The following is a 22,378-nucleotide window of genomic DNA, read 5'->3' as shown; positions in this document are numbered from 1 at the left end:
TAACAACTGCAGCGACTCATATAACAATTGTGATAAGAAAGGTTATAAAGTGGAGAAAAACCCACTTAGCAACTGTCTCGTTTAGGAACATAAATTGTGGACTTAATTATGATCATAAGTCGAGGACTACCTGTATTCCGGAGGATTAATGATTAAAAATGACCATTTAACTCATTAGAACCTTTTTTGTTCAATTGTATTTCAACCTTCTGAAAATCTTACCTATACGGGCTGCTTCCAGGATTCCAGTTGTTGCACCTTCTGGAATAAATCGCCATTGAAAAACAGAATGATCTGCACCTCCTGTACTGATTACCCATTGGAAGTCATGTGACCAGCGGACATTTGTAACATGAGCAGAATGGCCAACATATTTTCTGAATTTTGCACCTAAAATTAAAAAAAAATAAAGATAAATGAAACCAAATCTGACTAAAAAGTAACCACAAAGAAGCAAGGCATATACACAACACATACACAGATATGCATGGAAGTTATTGCACATTTTATAAAATCACTTTTTACTATACTCTGCATGAAATTTCAAAACATGAAATGATCCATATATAATAAATGTTCATTATTTCCCAATGGTTAGTAGTTTCAATAAAACACATATTTGGTCACCTATGTTACTTAATCCTTCTTCATGTGTTGAACAACCTATTTAAGTCAATACCATTCAAAAACACTTTGTGGATCATTATTACTATTCCATAGGCAGTCCTTGCTTAGCAACCACAACTGGGACTGGCAACTCTATCTCTAAGCTCCATGGTTGCTAAATGGAAAAATCACATGGCCACAGTCTATAAGTTCTCAATTAAAATATGCAAATGATGATCATATCAACATGGAAGGGTGTGACAGTTGTAACTGCAAGCTTTCTTTACAAAGCTGTTCTACATTGTCATAACTTCAAATGTTTGCTACATAAGGCAGTCAGTAAGCAAGGATACTTGTAGTATTAATTCAAAGCTCTTATTTCAGCCTTGCATTTCTGGTATATTAGATCAAGGACTTGTATGGTTTTTCTAGGATGCTATATATCGTCTTAGTATTTATATGAAAATTATATTTTCATATAATTTTCCATATCCTGTTATTATAAAATAATTGATTCCCAAGGAGATGTAATTTATAAAATTTGAAACAAGCCTTCATAATCACAAATTAAAACTTTACTAAAATTATACAGAAATGAGTAGCAAAATATCCTGCCAGATAAAGTCCCTGAATGTAGAGAGTTTGGTTAGTGGTTAAGGCACCAGACTAGAAAGCAGGAAGCCATGAGTTCAAGTCCTACCTTAGCCATACAAGCCAGCTAATTGGCTTTGGGCCAGTCACTCTCTCTCGGCCCAAATCACTTCACAGGGTTGTTATTGTGGGGAAAATAGAAGGAGGAAAATTTGGTGGATATGTTCGCCACCTTGAGTTATTTGTAAAAATAATAAAAGCGGGATATAAATAAATAAATAATAATAAAAAGAAGTGTCTGGTGCCCTTAGCACTTTTTTCTACTGAAGTAGAATGTACCAGTTAAACTCTGATGAATTTGCCTTCCTGAATTATTATGTTACCTTAGGTGAAAGGGTTAGGGTTAGGGTTCCAACTAGACACGAAGTTAACACAGAATATTGCTGCTCAACATTCTGGAACTTTTAAGGAACGCTATTTTTTTAAAATTTGCATTGAACAATTTGTAGCTGTTTTTCTTTCCCTTTCCCTTTTTATTTCAATTCCATCCTGCAGACTGGTAAGAATAAACTGAATAATGGACTCTGTCAGATAAACTAATTACATAACTGGGAATACAGGAATATCCGAAAAATGAGTAGGCAATCATCATTTGCTTGACTACACTTTGTTAGGAAAAAAGGTCCACAAAAAAATTAGAAGCATGGTTCAAAATCATAATGCAATTACTGAAAATGGCCTATTCCTCAGCTGCAACCTACCCGACTTCTAAAGGAATGCCTTCTGAACAGAGGTGGTATTCAGCAGGTTCTGACCAGTTCTAGAGAACCAGTAGCAGAAATTTTGAGTAGTTCGGAGAACCAATAAATCCCACCCCTGACTGGATCCTTCCCCTGCCATGCCCACCAAGCCACGCCCACATAACCGGTAGTAAAAAAAATTGAATCCCACCACTGCTTCTGATGTTACCTATAGCAAACATTCAGGTGGAAACTATTTTTTACAGCAACAGACCCACTAAAGCATGTGGCTGAACTAACCCAATGCTTAAAAAGGCAGAATTATGTTTTTCCCCAAAGCCTCTCAATATTATCCTTTTCATATAATTATATAACCAGTAAAAACCAGTCAACATTTTTATCATTCAAATAATGGGTCATTAAAAAGGTCTGTCCAAATTATTTATTTTGACTTTTAATACTTATTACACTTGCTTTCTTTATTATTGAATATTCAATTTCATATATAGCATTAATGTAAAGTTGCCTCAATTTTGTTGCTTAGTTTTATATAACTTGCCATTTTTTCTAGTTCACCTTTTTTTTTCTGGAATATGCTTCTAAATATTTACTAACATTTTTAAATGAAAAAGAAAAATAGGTCCACTTGTCTGGTAATTTTCTGCCTGCACTTGTAATATTAGAGATTGAGCATTTTTGTTATCTTTATTATTTTCATAAATAATTTAAATAATTTAAAAAAATACATCTCAGCCACTGAAAAAACATCAAATAATCCATAATACAAATAAAGCAAGACATTATATATGCACAGCACAATGTTTTACCTTTTTTAAGACATGGAAATCTGAACAATTTAACTAATCCAAAATCATCTCCAGTCACTAAAACTGTATTATTATAATTCCCATCTACAGAGTTAATATCCGTAACATCACTGTACTTTGGCCAGATTCCATTTACTTCTGATCCTATTACACAGGTCCATGAAGCCCAACAAATTCCTTTGATGTCATCTTTGTTTGCTAAATGTTTTCCAGCTGAAATAAATTTAAATTAATAAGTTATTTAATTATATTGTTTGGGGAGCAGCTGAACACAAATTTAATGCTTTTCCAACTTCTTACCAGAAATTATTTTTTCTCTTGGGCCTTTTGCCATTGCTGAATTGGAGTGCTATCCACTCATCTTTAAGTGCACAACAAATTCACATAAATTTGTTGAACTTATTGCTGATCCCTTTCCCAAGTGATTGTTTCAAACTACTACAAATAAAGATGACACCTGACTTCTCTCCCAGATAATTGGTGACAAGGTTAACAAATTTTATATACTTTAACACCTGTACAGTTGGACAATTAAAAAATAAAAGGTAGAGACAGAGTACAAGAGCACACAACAAACTCAATGTAAATCACTCCAAACTTGGTTGCAGAAAGTACGACTTCAGCAACAGAGTGGTCAATGCTTGGAATGCACTACCTGACTCTGTTGTTACATCCTTTAACCTCCACTCCTTTAACTTCAAACTATCCACTATTGACCTCACCCCATTCCTAAGAGGTCTGTAAGGGGCGTGCATAAGTGCACAATCGTGCCTACCATCCCTGTCCTATTGTCCCCATTTATTCGTACCTATTTCCTGTATTCTTACTCATGTTTATACTTATACCTATTATCTTGTAAGCCAAGGATCTTCAAACTTGGCAAGTTTAAGACTTGTGAACTTCAACTCCCAGAATTCCTGAGCTAACATGACTGGAGGAGGAATTCTGGGAGTTGAAGTCCACAAGTCTTAAACTTGCCAAGTTTGAAGGCCCCTATTGTAAGCGATTGACAAATCAAATCAAATGAAAAAATAAATAAGTGTTGAGAAAAATGAGCTGAATCATTATCTGAACAGAACAGAATAGAATAACAGAGTTGGAAGGGATCTTGGAGGTCCAACCCCCTGCTCAAGCAGGAAGCCCCGTACTATTTCACAGAAATGGTTATCCAATCTCTTCTTTTTTAAAAAAATCTGTATCAAGAAGTCCGCAGGGAAGCAGATAAGTTTAACTACAGTGAATTGGGTCAAAGTCTCTAAGGGAGAAAAACCTCTGTCATAGCAATAATGAGACAATGAGAACTTCTAGATAATCACTTATTACTATTGTGAGAAAAAAGAAACCGTTCTATCAAAAATCTCCCTTGGATGTATAAATATAACCCAGAATGGGGATTAAGTTACAATTTTGTTTTGTAGATGAGATTTGATTTAAAAAGATCTGTGAGTCTGGAAAAGGATTTTGATCTCTAACTTCATTAGGTATTTATACGTTTCATCATCTTTCACTTGCAGACGAATTCTCTCATCTTTCCTTCTTATAGTATTTGTAACAAATCATTTGACTAAAAATTCAGTAAAATTATTTTTTTACAATAAATTAATTTTAATTCATTTCTCTATGTTGTTTTGCTGTCCAACATTTATTTTTACAGATCTTTTAAGTTTTGCCTCATAAATCCTTATTTCCATGTCCAATAATATGCAATCCATGGGGGAAAGTTTAAATATGACAGTTCTTCTCTTGATTGAAAATGATACACTTCACTATTTCTTTTTCTTTCTCCACCTCCCCCAAGGTTTGTATATATTTTTAGTTTTAAATATCTCTATTTCTAATGCTGATTTTTTTCTAACTTTAAATGTGTGTTTACAAACACATGCACACACACACACACACACACACACACACACACACTCACACTGTACAATGCAAGTCACCCGTAGTTCCAGAGATGGGAAGCTATATAAATTTGATTAATAAATAAATACATTTTATTTGTAGTAGTTGAAGTGGTTCATCTCCTTCCTTAACAGTCAGTCCCAGTCCATGTTGACAAGAGAGAGGAGACTGCGTCTACTTATGTGGGGTACCTCAGTGTTTAATGCGTTCACCCCCATTTTTAACATCTACATAAAACTGCTGGGTGAAGTTAGTTCAGGGTTCAGTATTATTAATAATCAATTGTGCATTTCAATCTTGGGCTGCATAAGTGAAGCTGGAGGCCTGGATAGGAAGAAACACTTCAGTTAGGATCCCAACAAGATTAAGTTGTATGTCTTTTTGAGGCCTCTGGGTTAAGGATGTTTTCATCTTTGGATTGGGATGGGGTTGCGTCTCCCCATTTAAGATTAGTGTGCAACATGGAGGTCCTACTGGACTGGACTCACAGTTATTGTTTGAAGAGCAGATGATAGCTGTGGTCAGGAGGGTCTTTATGCAGGTCCACCTTGTGTGTCAGTTGTGTCCTTTTCTCAACTACGAGATTCTTCAGATAATTACTTATCTCCTAGACACTTCACAATTGAACTATGATAATACATTCTACATGGGGCTGCTCTTGAATACCATCTGGCTACAGTTGGTTTAAAAAGCAAGGGTACAGGTAGGAACAGTTACTCCTTACCATGCTCATGAGTCATTGCTGCTGCACAAACTGTGTTAGTTATCATTGGCTTCCGGCTGAAATTCAAGATGCTGATCCAAGCCTATAAAGTCCTTAATGGCATAGAGCCTAGTTATTTGAGGGATTGTCTGCTTCCCATTATTCCTGCTCATTGGGCCAAGTTAGTGCACTCTGTGTCCCTTTCTACAAAAATTGTTATCTTGTGCCTTCTCTGTCATGGCCTTTTTTTCTCTAACACAACAATCCAACCAAAGATACATGTATAATTCCATTATATCAAATGTAATTCAGATGAGGCAGTTACATTTATGTTAATTTTATCATAATTTTGTGATATGCTGATTTCTCTTACTGGTGTAATGAAACATTAAGGAAAATTACAGAAATTGCCATTTGCCTAATGATATCATTGTACAAATGATAAATGGTGCTTTAAAATGAGGTTTCATTGTACTGTATTATTACATTGCATAGAAAAATAGCAATAGCATTTAGACTTATATACTGCTTTATAGCCCTCTCTAAGCAGTTTACAGAGTCAGCATATTGCCCCCAGCAATTTGGGTCCTCATTTTATCCACCTCAGAAGGATGGAAGGCTGAGTCAACCTTGAGCCTGGTGGGATTTGAACTGCAAAATTGTAGGCAGCTGGCTGCAGCAGAAGTAGCTTGCAGTACTGCACTCTAACCACTATGCCACAGAGGCTCCAAATTAAAAAAATGTAATTCTATTACTTGATATTATTCTAAATTCTAATAAATTCTAATATTAGCTAGTCCAGTTTTCATAATCAAATCTATTTTCCATTGTTATACCAATCAGTTCCAATAAATTTCAAAAACGAGGAATTCAGTAATTATTTCTAACTTTAGTAATACTGCTATTATATTTCTTTAAATCAATATGCATGATGTAAAATTTAGCATAATTTTAAACATAACAATTTTAAAATTTAATTTTAAGCATAATAATGAACAATTTTAAAATTAAGAAAATTCATATACAGCAGTGAAACTGATGGTTTTTAGCTAATGTATTTTGGTTAATTTTTAAATTTTGTATTTACTTCATACGCACACTCACACTCACACTACTGTTCATCTAAGGAGGTTAAAGGGATATATATATTCCCTCATGCTCTGGTCTAAGTTCCTTTGTTAATTAGATGATAGACGATAATTAGATAGAAGATAGCTAGACAGATGAGCTAGAGATAGAGATGGAAATAGAGAAGAGAGAGGCAGGGTGGGGGGGAGAGAGGGTGAAATTATTGGGGAATAATGCTTATTTCAAATAATCACACAGTCCTAACTCTGGAGTATATTGATTAAACATTTTATGTATTGCTCATTAAAATTAAATGCATGTAATGAAGAAATGTTTACTTACATGGCATCCTGTAGAAGAAACGTGCTCCTGCACCATCATTTGTTTGCAAGAATTTACTGTCTAAAGACCAGTCAATATGAGTGATAAAACTAGAAGACTTGCTGCATTCTCCAGTTTTCTTATAACGCTGAGCAACTGCATAGATATCTACCTGACCATCATTAGAACCCACTGCAAGATAGCAGCCATCTGGTGAAAACTTCATTTCATGAATTACTTCTTTCCGATCTTTGATATGAACAACTTCTGTCATATCTCTGCAAAGAGTGTTGAAAATATTTTTAGCAGTGGGTGTGCAAATGAAAAATGATAAGATGGTGGTATGCAGTCTTATTATCTACACAGATTCTATGTTACACAAACATGTTCTTAAAGGGCAATCCAATACATATGTAATTAAGAGGTCCTATTAACCTCAACAGAATTTGTCCTTCAAAAGTAGTATATAGAATAATAGCTTTGTAGCAGAAAATTATCATGTAGTTTAGGTACTGCTAACAAATCAGATCTGGTTAGAAAACTACGCATGGTTTAATAAATTAAAGCATCTAAGATAGGGATGCAAAAAGATATATAGATTAGATCTATTATCACGGTAGTGTGATTTTGTTCTAATTTAAAATTGTTATAATGTAGAAAAATTGCATTGGCTTGCCATAAACTCTAAATCAGTGTTTTCCAAACTTTTTCAGTCCACTGCCCCCTTGGTGCTACAAACTCATCCTCAGTACCCCCACCCACGAATGGGATTCAAATTTCTTAACAACCGGTTCTGTGGGTGTGGCCTAATTTGTGGGTGTGACTTGGTGGTCATGTGACTGGGTGGGCATGGCTTGCTGGCCGGGCATGGCTTGCTGGTCATGTGACTGGGTGGACATGGTTTGGTAGTCATGTGACTGGGTGGGTGTAGCCAGGTGGCCATGTGACTGGCAAACCAAATACATGTGGTCCTCGCTTAATGACTAGTTGATTAGCAAGTATTCTAATTTATGACTGACCTCCTCAGCTACTTGACCTATTTTTGGAGTTTTGACAGCCATGCACACACACACACACACTCCCTTCTAACCCTGCTGGAGCAGGTGGTTGGACTAGATATCTCATTCACTTTCTCCTCCCTCCCTCCCTCTCTCTTTCTTTCTTTCTTTCTCTTTCTGTCCCTTCCTTCCATCCCCCTCTTTGTCTATCGCTTTTCTTCCTTTCTCTTCTCTCTCTCTCTTTTCTTTCTTTCCCTTTTCTTTCTTTAATTTCTTGTCTCTTCCTCTCTCTCTCCTCTCTTCTCTTTCTTTCTCTTCCCCTCTCTCTTCTCTCTCTCTCTATCCCTTCCCTTCCTCCTTCACTCTCTTCTCTAAACTAGAAAACCCACCTGAAACTCTCTCTCTCTCTCTCTCTCAACAAGGTAGTCACCAGGCAGCGTTGCACGTGACGAGCCTCCCAGAGTCCCAGGGACCAGGCATGAACGTCCGTTCATGCCTGGTGCCACATTGCCCGGAAAAGCCAGCAGGCAAGACTTCTGGGTCCAACAAAGGGGCCGCAGGTGGGACTTCCACCCCTCCTTCTTTTGGGGAAAGGGCTGGGAACTTCAAGCAAGGCTGCAGCCTCGCCCACTGCAGGAGCTGCGGGAGAAGTGAGCTGCAGGAAAGGTGAACCAGCCCACCCTGACTGGCACACCTTTCCCTCTGCTACCAGCCACAGGAGGAAGGTAAGTTTGTAGGCAGTCGGGAAAGCCCAAACCACAGCGGTTTGGGCTTTCCCGACTGCCTACAAACTTACCTTCCTCCCACGGCTGGTGACAGAGGGAAAGGCGAGCCAGTTAGGGCAGACTCGTCTCTACTCGGCTCCCCGCCAGCCTGCATCTCGTCAGCTGCTGGGGCTCGTGGGTCACGGTTGCTGAAGGGGAGTGTGGGAGGCAACCAGGAAGCATGAGCCTTACGTCACCTGCATCGGCCCTCTGCCAGCCGCCCCTCTGAGCGTTTTAGCTGAGTGCAGGCTGCTGCTATGTAAGCTCCATGGGTGGAAGATCTGCTCTCGCAAGGCTTGACTCGCATCATTCTCACAGCGGCGGCCCGCAGTCAGCCAAAGTGCGCAGGCTGACGGGCAGCAGAGGGAAGGGGCAATGCGGGAGGCATAGTATCATGCTCTCTGGGCACCCCCCCCACTCCTGCCCCTATCAGGCAAGGCCCAGCAGCTGCGGAGAATCCAGGCGGGACCCAAGCAGCAACGGGCCAGCCCTGGCTCACATTCCTCTCAGCCACCAGCAAGCCAGGCAAGTGGGGTGGGGGGGAAGCTGAATTGCACCCTGCAGGGGCCCACCTCCAGCACTCCTCTGCCACCCCCTTGCCTCTTAGTGTTACCCTGCTGCCCCCTTGCCTCTTATCACCCCAAGTCACCCCACCATCCAGGGGGTGGTACCGTCCACTTTGGGAACCACTGCTTTAAGTGATGAATACTGGTGTACAGATCGCAATTACTAGATTCATATATTGTGCTTGACCCATGTAAATTTTTCAGAAAAGCTATCCTCAAGCTTTCAAAATACATTTTATCAGACTATTTTGTTTTATTCAGGCCAACAACATATAAAACAATTCTCAAAAATTGTTTACAAATTAAAAATTAATACATTTCAGATTTGGTCTGAATTATTCTTTTAAAGGCAGGAGTCAAGCCTACCTTACTCTCAGAACAATAAAAGAGCCATCTTTCATTCCCAGAGCCAGCTGAGATCCATCAGGGCTGAAAGATACACTCCGCACAGCTTCTTCCATATTGCATCGGGCAATCAAAGCATGATCAGCAAGACTCCATAAGCTTCACAAGAAAGGAAAGATGAAAGAAGTCTGTTAATCACTACAATGTGATGTTTATGTATTGCTTTTTTGGCTAGAGAGACATTACTCCAAACTTTATGTGCATCTCTCCCATTCTATTTTCTGCTTATCTGGTTCACAGAACAAATTATAGTAAAAAGGGATTGGATAGTTTGTAGTTCAACATGTGAATGAAATGAGAAATCATCTCATCATCATGTGATTCTATTCTCCATTATTTTTTATTAATAACTGGAATGAAGAGGTACAATGTTTATCAGATTTGAAAATGGCACTAAACTGTACAGGTATCTTAAATATTAATCACATTAATATTAATTACATAATTACTGTATTTATTTGTTGATTTATACCCCACCTTTGTTCAGGATCTCAAGGCAACATATAGAATGCTATCTCCAATTTTCCGCACAACAGCAATTGTGTGAGGTAGGTTTGGAGAGACAGAGAGATAAAATAATTTTCACAGCTATCACATATTTTAACACTACTTGGGTTTTCTTTTAGCTAAGTATTAAAAGTACTTGCACTTTAAGTACCTATTCTTTGGCTAATAAATTGGAGTATCAATGCTGGAATAGATAATATATGACTAAAACAAAATATTGCTTAATTTTTCTTCTTCCAATTAATTGATCACCAGCATTATGATCTTCAAAGCCATGAGGATTTCCCAACACAACTGTGATGAAACATTAGGGATACATGCTGTTGCCTTACCGCACAGATCGATCATCACTGCCAGTAACAACTAATGGCTTTTTGGGATGGACTGCCAGAGCCCAGAGTTCGCCTTCACAGTGACCTTGCATTATAAGCATTGGCTTGTCTCTTTCTCTTACAATAATTTCAAATATTTCACTGTCCTGTGTTCCTGCTAGAAGCCGGTCTGCTTTCCAACACACGCTTCTGATAGATAAACCTGAGAAAGGACAGAATTTGTATATTTATAAATTTGTATATTAATGAATAAATTATTTGTAGCAGGTACAATCCAGCTTAGGTTAAGCATTGTGAAGCGCTATTACTTTTCAGTAGAAGATTTAAACATGTCTATAATTTGTCTTATCTGCAAAAGGAAATAAAATGCTTCGCTTTAGGAGAATCACGTCTTCAGTAAGTTCCTATCCAATAATTGGTAAGCACTTCACAAGTAGTTTAAAAATCACAAAAAGAAATTTTAAGCAAAAATAATAAGGCCAGAGTGGATGAACTCAGAGCAAATGGGTAGGGATTGGAAAGAACAGTGGGTCCATCCCTAGGAGCAGACAGTCATGGAACAGCAGAGACTCAGCAGAGAGAAACGCAGAGACTCAGCAGAGAGAAACAACCAGCAGATGTGAATTCTAGAAAGGCATTTTGATCATTATACTTCATGCTACAGTTTTTCAGGGATATCAGGGCAGCCAGGCATGCAGCAATATCTGCAGAGGACTGTCAAAATCTGCAAGAAAGTAGACATAACATTATGGTCCAAGTACCTTGCAGTGGATTTTGCATCTTGCAAAATTTTGGCATTCACACTGGATACTGTTGTTCTACTCTTTGCTTTTTGAAGCATGATTTCCAATTTCAAGTCCTCTTGAACTATTTGTTCAAAGCAATCATCACTCCTGACATGCTAACTCAAGTCCATTCTTGCTTGTCTATATAAGTGCGTGTACTGTATTATCTTACACTTTTAAAGTCAGTAAATATGGAGATTTTGATAATAACTTTTAAAATGTAATAAATGAATTCATTGACTGTTGAAAAGTTACACATTTTCTAATACCAACAATTAGGTACCCAGAAAATTACTATAACTCAGAGTAGACCTGTATCATTTACTCTGACTAACAACCAATTTCCAGGTTCAAGGTTTTTCCATTAGTTGCTGCTTGATCTTTTAAATCTGACATGTTTTATATCCAAAGCATGGATATTGCCATGCAAACTGAATAAGATTCTTTCCCCAAAGTCCAACATAATCCAACACGTTTGTTTTTTAACACCAGAGATCTACAAAATAGAGAAAGGAGACTGAAGAACTGTTAGATGCTACCCAGATGGACATAATGGTTAGACTATATCAGCGGTCGCCAACTGGTAGGCTGCAGCCCACTGGTGGGCCGTGAGAAAATTTTGGTGGGCCACAGAGAAATCTCACCCCCAGAGCACCCCACAAAGCAATTAATCCAGGTTGTGCAGAAACTCAAGGCTGTGCCGCCCACATGGCCCACGGGAACCCTCCCCGCCCACTCACTCCTTACCCGGTAAACTTGCCTGCTAAATTGCTATTTTTCCCTTTTCTGACCATCATCTGTTCTGCTCTGCCGGGAGATTTAGATTAGCTAGGAAGCAGGAAATGGTTGCATTTCTTGCTTTCTAGCTAGTCTTTAGGACTAGCTACCTACCTCCCTTAGGACTGAAGGTTTGCTTGCAAGCAAATTCAGGGCAGACTCATGGCAAGCAAATTTGAGAGACTGAGCTAGCTGATGGCAGATAGATAGATCACTGAATGATTCTGTGAGCAACTCAATCTGCCTGCTTTGCCTGATTTTGGGTAAAAGTTGCTCTTTTTTAAATAAAAAATTCAATATTTACATGCATGGTGGGTTGTGAGTTAATTTTGCAAGTTTGCTTGCAAGCAAATTTTATGTAACAGACTGAGCTATGACAATGGCAGATAGATCTCTGAATGAATCTGTGATTCTGTGAGCAACTCAATCTGCCTGCTTTGCCTGATTTTGGGTAAAAGTTGGTCTTTTTTAATAAAAAAATTTCAATATTTATATAAATATTTATAATATTTACATACAAGCCATGCCCAGCCAGTCACATGACCACCAAGCCACACTCACAAATTAGGCCACACTCACAGAACTGGTTCATGGTCCCTGGGATCTAAAATTATGAGTTTGGTGGTCCCTGAGGTCCAAAAGGTTGGCAACCCCTGGTCTATATACTATGTTTGATTTTGTGGATAACAAATTGGACAAACTGGCATAGACAATACCTAATGCTAATTTTCTGATTCAATATGATTTGCCTATCAGTATGCTTTAATACGCTAGTATTGTAAAACCTTTTCACAATATTTTTTCAATCTCCAGTTTCTATAGCAACAAATATACATAGGCAATGTTCGTTTTCCTGAAGAACTATAACTGATTGTCTCTATGTAATAGTGAAGCAGATGCACATTTCTGTATCTTGGTTACAGTATTAACTATGTTAACAGTGCATATGGACAAGTACTACACAACTATTAAATCTTATCACTGGAGGTTTGCAATCTGTTTCATCATATCATGCTCCCTCCTAAAATACAATAAACAGATGTTATGTAGACATATAAAACAGGCAAAACCCTCTCAATTTTAATATATTTTAATACAACTATGAATTTTTGTATTCCATAGAGAATTACTTAGCAGTAGGAGTTAATTTTAATTTTAAGTTGAAATTCTAATAAAGCTTTCTAAGAAAAAGACAGAGGAAACATAAGAAAAACACAACTTGGAGCAATCCAAAAGCGTAGTTATCAATAGTCTGATTCTCATACTTGCAAATTAGATTCTTCCAGAGTGGTCACAAGTGTAACAGGAGTCAGGAATTTAGGCCTAAAGACAATGTTTCTGTTCCATGGATTGGGAACTAAGTGCATGTGCATGCATGGATACATATGTGTGCAAGGGTATACATGAAAACACACACATACCTTGTACCACGGAAGAATACATGGACATATGTAAGACAGAGTATACAATACCCATTCAAATTATGTCATAAAACCAACAGATTATGCTAATGCAGCATATGAAAAATAATAATTCTAGAATGAAGATTTCTAAGACTCAAGAGTTGGTTCTAAAAATACAGAGTGGTTCTCAAATCAGGGACAATTCCACTATAAACTGAAAGGGGCAGTGGTAATCAAATGGGAGAGTATAGAAGACATGAAAAGGGACTTCTGGCAGTGATGCCTTGGTGAAAGGGTGAAGGGAGAGCAGTCTCTGTCTCTGGATCCCATTTTTTCACTTTTGGGGACCTTTCGGGGCGTGAGGAGCCTGGAGAGCCAAGTGGAGAAGAGGGGAAGTCCGGAAGATGGTGAGGCGAAACACGATCGCCAGCTGGCAAGAAGGGAAACCCCTGAAATCCTGAAGTGAAAGTGTCTGTCATTTTATTATGGCAGACCCGAGGCCATGGCTGAACCGTGAATGAGGAGGAAGTGAGAAGATTATTAACAGAAAGTGTCATTGAAGTTAAAATCCCAAAGTTGCAACTGTGATAATTTGCCAAAAATAAGTTTGAACTTGTTTCTGAGGAAAAAAGAGCTCCGGTGAGGGGGGATAACCCCATAGTACAGGCGGCGAGACAGTAAGAAAGAGCTGTGATTCAGCACTTTTTACAAAAGGAAAGAGACTAAAGGAGAGAGGGTATTAAGTTGGAAGTGAACAGTTCTAGGAAGCTGAAAGGTGGAGATTGAAATAAGATGAGAACTGGGGGGAGAAGAAGAAAATCTAGGGAAGCCAGAGGAGGAGGTGGAGAAACCCCCTCTAAGGCGTGGGTCCCCCCTTTCCTTTCTTCTTTATTTTTCTTATTACCCATTTCTTATTCACAACTATGTATACACTTATACTTATTATCTTGTAAACAATTGGCAAATCAAATAAATAAATAAATAAATAAAAAGGTGATAAGGGAGAGACGATTGACTTCTCTCTGCTTCTTGGATAGGGGGCAATTACGAGACCAACATGGCAAGTGGAGAAGGAGAAAGTGAAATCCGATTGGGGCGTGAGAGCAATATGAAAGAAAGAAAAGAAACTCTTGGAAGGAAGGAGGAGGTGAAGTAGAAGTGGAGAGACATTGAAAGGATCAGAAGGAAAGTCGGGATGATGGCAAGACACGGAGAAAGGAGTGACTGAGCAATTTTCAAGCGGAAGGAGACGGCAGGACATTAATGGGAGTGGAGAAGAAGAAAATTTGGCGGGGAATGGGCTGAAAGAGACGATGAAGGAGGATTGGAAAGAAATGGAGTATGTATGAGTGGAGTCATAAAGAGAGAGACTTGGAGGGAGTAGTAGAAAGACAAAGCGGAAGAGAAGAGAGTGGAAAACAGTTTGGACTGAGACAGTGAGATCGGAGAGAAAAGAAAAGAAAATCTTTGAGTGAGGTGTATGAACTGTAAATTTTAAAGATAACAAAATAGGCTGGTATTGAAATATAAGTTTGATTTATATGATTAACATGATCTGTATGACTTATATGATTTGAATGTATTTGTCTGTTACAGCACTGTCTTAAGGAGATTGTGGATATAAGAAATCTCCTTCTTTAATTTGAAATAACTTGATGGTATAGTTATCTTGACTAAATAGGATTATTGGGTTAAGGAACATAGTGATAAATAATCTTAGAGTAGGATATTAAGAGTTTAACAAGAATATATATTGTTATGAGTATAGAGAATCTAAACCTTGACCCCTCTTTTATTGTATAAAGGAGAAACTACAATATATTGTGCATAGAAAGAACTAGAAAACGGGTGTTTGAGTAAGATATATAGAGATACATGCAGATATAGATCTTTCAATTGACAAATACCTGACTACTGGATTACTGCTCTTTGTTTTTGTTTTTTGTTTTTGTTTTTCTTCCTCTATTGGGGTGATATTTGAGGTTATAATTACTTTGATTAAGTATTGTATATTGAACTAAGGAAATATAGTGATAAATAAGTTTTGATTACAATATTAAGAGATTAAGGGGAGTGTATATCTAGGTAATTATATATAAACGGAAATTAGATTCCCCCCTTTATTATAGATAAAAGGAAAAAAAGAATAAATTTAATACTTTGTGCATAAGGAAAGGTAGGAGGGCTTTCTCTGAGTATTGTTAGATATATAGTGATATTGACTTTGAGATAGAGAAAGGGATAACAAGTGGTGCTAATTCTATATAATTATAATAAAGAGATTTAAAAAGATGAAGGAATACATTGAAAGTAAGATATTAGTTTAAAATATATTGTAAAGGAGATAATAAAATAGGTAGAAATAAATAGAGCTTGAAAATAAGACAAGTGCCATGACATCAGCCTGGAGAACGGCAAAGAAGACAACATCTAGTCCAGCATTGACAATTACATCAACGGCCGGTCAAAAGACAATTGAGGGAATGCCAGGGGCAGAAAAATAAACTGTAGCCAATATGCAAACAATACAGGGTTCGTTAATAACCATTCAAGAAACCATGCTTAAAATGCAAGAACAACAGATAAAAATGCAAGAGAATATTTTGCAAAATCATATGGAATTGAAAGGCAATATTAATAAATTAGAAGACAAAGTTGATACTATAAAGCAAACAATGCAAAAGAATGAGCAGAAACTAGAAGAGGTGAAACTTAGAACAGTACAAAATGAAAAGAAACTGGAACTAATGGACAACAGGATGATGACAATAAACAAAAGATTAGAAGAACAGATTATCCACCTAGAGATGGACTGTGCTGCCTATTACTTGAGGTTTCAAAATATCATTGAAAGTAGAGATGAAGATCTGAATGTGCTCATGGCAGAATTACTTGCACCAGCTTTACAAAGGGAGACCTGAAAGATCCTGCTAGAAATCGACGAGGCCTACAGAGTTCAAATGAGTTATGCTCGACGTAACAGGTTACCCAGGGAAGTCCACATGCAATTTGCCAGGAAACAAGTATGTGACATAATATACAAGACAACGCAAGATGAACCATTGGTTTATAAAGATAAAGAAGTGCAAACCCTTAAGCAGGTTCCCAAGAAGGTGCGTGAACAGAGAAAAGACTATAAGTTTTTGGCAACACAACTTATCCAGAAGAACATAATGTTTCGATGGTTAATTCCAGAAGGCTTGTTGGTAACATGGCAGGAAAAGAGGATCAGAATAGATAACTTAGACAAGGCACAAGATTTCTATGAGCAGATTGGAGGAACAGAAGAAGAAAGCAGCAGTAGAGAGGAGCTAGAGACAGAAAGCCAAGAACAACAACAACAGCAAGATATAGGAGGCCTAGAACAAGAAGGAGAGAACAAGGAGGAGACAGAAGGAAGAAGATTAAGAACACACCCACAAAGAGAGACTAGAATTAACAGAAGACAGATAATATCCCACAAGTAGAAAGAAGGAAATGGAAATGAAGCTATTATCATTAAACATAAATGGTCTAAACTCACCCATTAAAAGGAAACAGATACTATCTAGATTAGCCAAACAGAAATTAGAAATAGTATGCCTGCAAGAAGTCCATATTAAAAAACAATTTAGAATATCCTAAATTAGGAAGGTTATTTGTAGCCCTGGCAAATCAAAAACAGAAAGGGATAGCGGTATATGTTAAAAAAGAAATTAAGGCAGTAGAAAAATATGTAGACCCACAAGGGAGAATTTTGATACTTGAACTAGAATTAGGGTACAAGCCAATGTTATTAGTTACAGTTTATGCGCCGAATGACAACCAAAGTCAATTCTATAAGGATTTACATGAGAGAATCGTTGAGATGGGACAAGATAATGTATGCATTATGGGAGATCTTAATGCGGTAGTAGATATAAGGAAGGATTATTTCAATAATGCAAAGAACAAAAAGAAAAGGAAAATTTTGCCCAGGTCCTTTTTCAATATGACACAGGAACTAAATTTGACAGATCAATGGAGGAGAATAAATTTGGGGAAAAAATAATTCACGTTCTACTCTAACCCACACAAATGGTGGTCTAGATTAGACATGGTGTGGATGAACGCAGAACTAGGAAACCAACTAGATTCGATAGAGATAATGACAAATGTATGGGCTGATCATAACCCAAAGCTCTTTTTTTATAAAAAATTCAATATTTACATACATGGTGTGTTATGAGTTAATTTTGTGAGTTTGCTTGCAAGCAAATTTTATGTGACAGACTGAGCTAGCCAATGGCAGATAGATAGATCACTGAATGAATCTGTGAGCAACTCAATCTGCCTGCTTGCTTTGCCTGATTTTGGGTAAAAGTTGGTCTTTTTTTAAATAAAAAATTCAATATTTACATGCATGGTGTAAATTTACATGCATCTGTGATTCTGTGAGCAACTCAATCTGCCTGCCTGCTTTGCCTAATTTTGGGTAAAAGTTGCTCTTTTTTAATAAAAAAATCAATATTTATATCAATATTTATAATATTTACATACAAGTCATGCCCAGCCAGTCACGTGACCACCAAGCCACACCCACAAATTAGACCACACCCAAAGAACTGGCTAGTGGTCCCTGGGATCTAAAATTATGAGTTTGGTCGTCCACGAGGTCCAAAAGGTTGGCGACCCCTGATCTAGCAGCAGAAAAGCAGAAAAACTGGGATTATGGATTATACAATTTATGTCTATGTATACACAATATATATGTGTAGACAACTATATTTATAATCCAAAGAATATGTGGGGATGGAACAGATGAATTCAGAAGTTGAGTGGTGGAGATTGCCTCCTTCCCACTTAATTTCCTTTTTTGATACAAACAAACAAACACAAAGAGTTCTAGTACAATATATTTCACAAATATAATCCTGTTTAATTAGCCAGTTTGAATAAATGGTTTATAGGTTCTGTATCTCCTTGTTTCTTTAAATATCTGTTTTTAGCACTCTTTTTATACAGCTATAGCACCAATAAATGGCATTGTTTTAATAAATATCTCATAATAATATCCTTTTTAAATTAACTTCCACTATCTTTAAAACAGGAATCAATTTCAGATGCCCTTTGGGAAGATATCCTATTGTACAGACACACTAGGTGTTATTGACATTTATAAATAAATGATGAAAATCTAATCTGCTTAACTTTCTGAAGGAAAAAGAAGGTATTTCTATATAACATGTCCATTTTCTCTCACTCTCCTGACCATGTCAAGATACTGTATATATAACATGAAACAGTTGCAGCATTTATTTAGCAAATACATGTTGTGGCTAAATTTTAATCAAGATACTGAACATTAGATACTAATCAAATATTTGCCCCAATAAAACACATCAGAAAGCAAATGAGTGAATGTCAGAGAAGCAGATACATATGTTGGTCTTTGCTGCTATGGAGCAAACACAGTGGATGACCACATGTGATCTTTGGTACCTTCCTATCTCCCCAGGAAACTTGGCCTGTGGAGGTGTGCTTGCTTTGGGTTGTTCAGATCTATATGGAAAGTCCTAAGAGTTGTTTCTGAAATGGAGCTGGAGACTATTGGGCTATGCCTGGCCATGTGGGGTTGGAAGGTACTCTGTTCATTTTCTGGTCTCCACTTATGATTTGAGGGTGTTGATGGCCTTGTTCTTTTCTCTCTGAATGGAGATGTCTGATTGGAGTCCTGCTTGAGCTTGGGAAGATTGTATTTCCTTGGCCTTCTTCACCTTTTGACCTCCCCCATTTTGGAGAGTAAGTGGTCTGTGAGGCCTGGTGTTCCTTCTCTGCAGAGACCTGCCTTCCCTAGAGGTTATGGAATACTTGGGGAAGTGAGTCCAAGAAGGTGGCAGAGTTCCATGTGGGGTAGGGTGGATTATTGGGGCAATGGATTGAGTGTATGGACTGAGTGAACAGTTATATGATTGGTTAGGTTGTCCCATAGCCTGGGAGAAAGTAACAAAGGGTAAGATTGGATTGGACAACACAGAGAGAAACATTGAGATGGGTTTAAATTAAATTGTTAGCAAAGAAAGTAGGGACTGAGGTGGAATGCCCTTGAAGATGTTATCTTTATCTCTGTAGCCTATTTTTATCATTCATATATATATATATATATATATATATATATATATATATATATATATATATATATATATATATATATATATATTTGTTTTCTTAAGTTTTTGGTACTACATGTATGGTGTTCGGCTTGGTTGGGTATTTTCCACGTCATTGTAGTTCTTTTAAAGTTGTAGCAACGTTTCAGCAGAATCTCATCTGCCATCATCAGGCTTCTGTATTGTGTCTGTCTGTGGGTCAGACTTTTACAGTGGTTTCAGATTTAAATTTGGGGCAGCCTATTGCTGTGCCAGAATGGTTTTTTCTTCATCCTGATTGGTTGGGAGTCTTGGTCTGTGTTTATTGGTCTGTGTTTATTGGTCTCGGAGTTTGCTGTGTTCTGCTTGATGGGTGTTTCTGATATCTTCTGTCTGTTTTTTGGCTCTTTTTGTATCTTGATTGGCTATATATATTTCTTAAGTTTTCGCGGGTACTTACATATACATATACATATACATATACATACACACACACACACACACACACACACACACATATATATATACATATATGTTTTCATAGATTTTCACGGGTACAGGTATGTAGGTCTATGTGTGTTCAGGTCTTTTCCCATGTAAGATTAAGAGTATCTTGGCACCAGCCTGAGGATGGCGAGTGGGACCTCGCCGAAACGTTGCCAAGATACTCTTAATCTTACACGGGAAAAGACCCGAACACACCTAGACCTATATATATATACATACATACATACATACATACATACATACATACATACATACATACATATAAACCTCTTCAATATTTCAGAATGATCCACTGACTTGCTTTATGTTACTATCAAAGAATATATCCAAAATGTTATTGAAAATAAAGAAAACACTGACTTTCATTTAGCATTCTTTTTTCTACTAGCTTCCAATTAGGGTTCTTTTTAAATATGAAGTTCCTTTTTTTAATAATAAGATAAGATAAGAATAAGATAAGAATGAAAACTTGAAGGACATTAATGGAAGGGTCTACAGCCATATTGGTGCCTTCTGGCTTTGACTGAGGGCCCTCAAGATATACGGAAAGAAACTCTCACAATCTAATTCTTTATGACAGTGTAATTTGCACAGCAACTCTTAAAGACTAGCTGAGAGTGTAAGTTTCAGAAATTTATCTTAATTCATATTACTAGCAGTCCCCTCAAATACATGTAACTTACAACAAATATGCTATGCTACACCAACATTGTTCAGTAGCTATTTCTTGGTCAGTGTTCCCCAGAAGCCTTAAAACATAAAGCATTTTCACATGCACATCTCAGTTTTTGCAAAAGAGGGGGCTACAACAACAATTATGCTTCAATTGTCTCAAGTTGTCATAATTTACCAAATCAAATTCTGAAAGATATGTGAATAGAAGACAACACACTCTCATGTGATAGAAAATGCAGGGGAGACTAACTTACGGAGTTTTATTTTTGTTGTATTAGGTTGGTTAGTCTTTGTTGGAATAACAAGAGAGAACAGATATTATTTTGTTCTTGGAAGAAAAGTATTGGTTCCCTTAGAACAGTGGTTCCCAACCTTTTTTTCCCGCACCCCTAAAGAAATTTCACTCGAACCTCGCACCCCTGAAATAAATAATAAATAAAAATGCCAACATATAGCCAATATCCTATTATTTACCTGGACTTTTCTTGCACCCTCTGGAATATCGTCTCGCACCCCAGGTTGGGAACCCCTGCCTTAGAAGTTTGATGAAAATTCCAGGTACAATGCAACAGCCTTCTCCTCTTATTTGTATGTGTGTGTATCTATATCTATATCTATATATCTCTTGCATTATCTCATTGTCAGTTCATCACTTCATTCCAAGAACACTGGAAACTGAATTAATACTGGTACTTCTCTATTTGTGAATGCACATCCATACTAATATTAGTCTCCAGAACTATGCCTTGTGTATCCAGATATGAATTCATGCTACCACCTCCAATACAACTGTAGCAACATTCAACAAATAAACTGCTTTTGTAACATAACTTGCATAATAGCAAACTGGCATAATACTATAATAAATGGACAAATTAAAATCCTCATTCACTCTGGCATAGTACACTCATTCAGCCATTCAATGAATGAAAACAAAATTCCACATTCACTCAATCCACCTATCCCAGATGCTTGAGAAGAGAAGTAGGAGAGAACAAGACCCAAGATTCAAGAGAGTGGTGGAAGGAAGAAAATTGTTTGCTTTACCCAAAGGGTTCCACTCAACTCCATCCTTGCTGGCAAAGGTGTTTTGAGACCAAAAAGAAGTTTGGCATTAAAGCTTTCCCTTTCCCCAGGAAATTAAATGACAGTATTAGGAAGTCCTGTGTAACACATAGTCAGAAGCTGTGCCAAGGCAGGAAGGAGATGTGGCCTAAGGGCACAGTTAGGAGGCTCAAGGTCTCTTCTAGTACTGACTCATGATGTGCCCTTCTGTCAACCAATCTCTACAAGTATTGTGAACTGCACTTAAATGAAATGGTTTCAGCGATTCCAGAACATGCATTGGTTCTATCAATTTACAAATAAAATATTTGTACAAATCAAAACCTTAATAAAAAAAAATTAGTATTACCTTTATATCCTTGCTCAGTCTCCCTGAGATCAATTTTAGCTATTGGCTTGAAATCAATATCCCACAGTCGAATGCAGCCATCTCTCCCACCAGTTGCAAAACCTTCTTCACATCCATACATACTAAAAATTCCAGCCTGCACAATAAAGTAATCAAGTTTAAAATTTGTTTCATACGACAATGCTGTTTGCAAAGTGTTAAAATGTAATGCTTGTCAAACAGAATTACATCATAATGTTTTTCCTGTGAGATTCCAAACATTTATATAATCAGATGATTTAGTCATTCCATCATACACAAACAAGCAAAACAAAACCAGCCTACTGAAAATATGTTTTTCCTTGCCAAGAGATATTAGGCAGCAAAACCAGACTAGGCAT

The 22,378-nt window shown here is 37.3% G+C and overlaps 1 protein-coding gene across 3 annotated transcripts in view; it reads right to left on the bottom strand.

The window, feature by feature from the left end:
* The window catches only part of EML6 (EMAP like 6), a 132,183-nt gene that overhangs the window by 75,851 nt on the left and 33,954 nt on the right, over nucleotides 1–22,378 (bottom strand). For all 3 annotated transcript variants that reach the window (XM_087960949.1, XM_026676706.2, XM_087960961.1), the window contains 6 exons: nucleotides 21,999–22,134; nucleotides 10,331–10,532; nucleotides 9,453–9,590; nucleotides 6,780–7,036; nucleotides 2,765–2,977; nucleotides 223–390 (listed from right to left, as the gene is read on the bottom strand). In XM_087960949.1, coding sequence (XP_087817075.1) covers nucleotides 223–390; nucleotides 2,765–2,977; nucleotides 6,780–7,036; nucleotides 9,453–9,590; nucleotides 10,331–10,532; nucleotides 21,999–22,134 — 1,114 coding nt within the window. The remainder of the gene's footprint in view (nucleotides 1–222; nucleotides 391–2,764; nucleotides 2,978–6,779; nucleotides 7,037–9,452; nucleotides 9,591–10,330; nucleotides 10,533–21,998; nucleotides 22,135–22,378) is intronic.

Source organism: Notechis scutatus, chromosome 1 (genome assembly GCF_049901735.1).
Source record: "Notechis scutatus isolate UNSWTSFEM ecotype Mainland chromosome 1, rNotScu1.2, whole genome shotgun sequence".
NCBI lineage: Eukaryota > Metazoa > Chordata > Lepidosauria > Squamata > Elapidae > Notechis > Notechis scutatus.
This window is presented reverse-complemented; position numbering and strand designations above follow the sequence as displayed.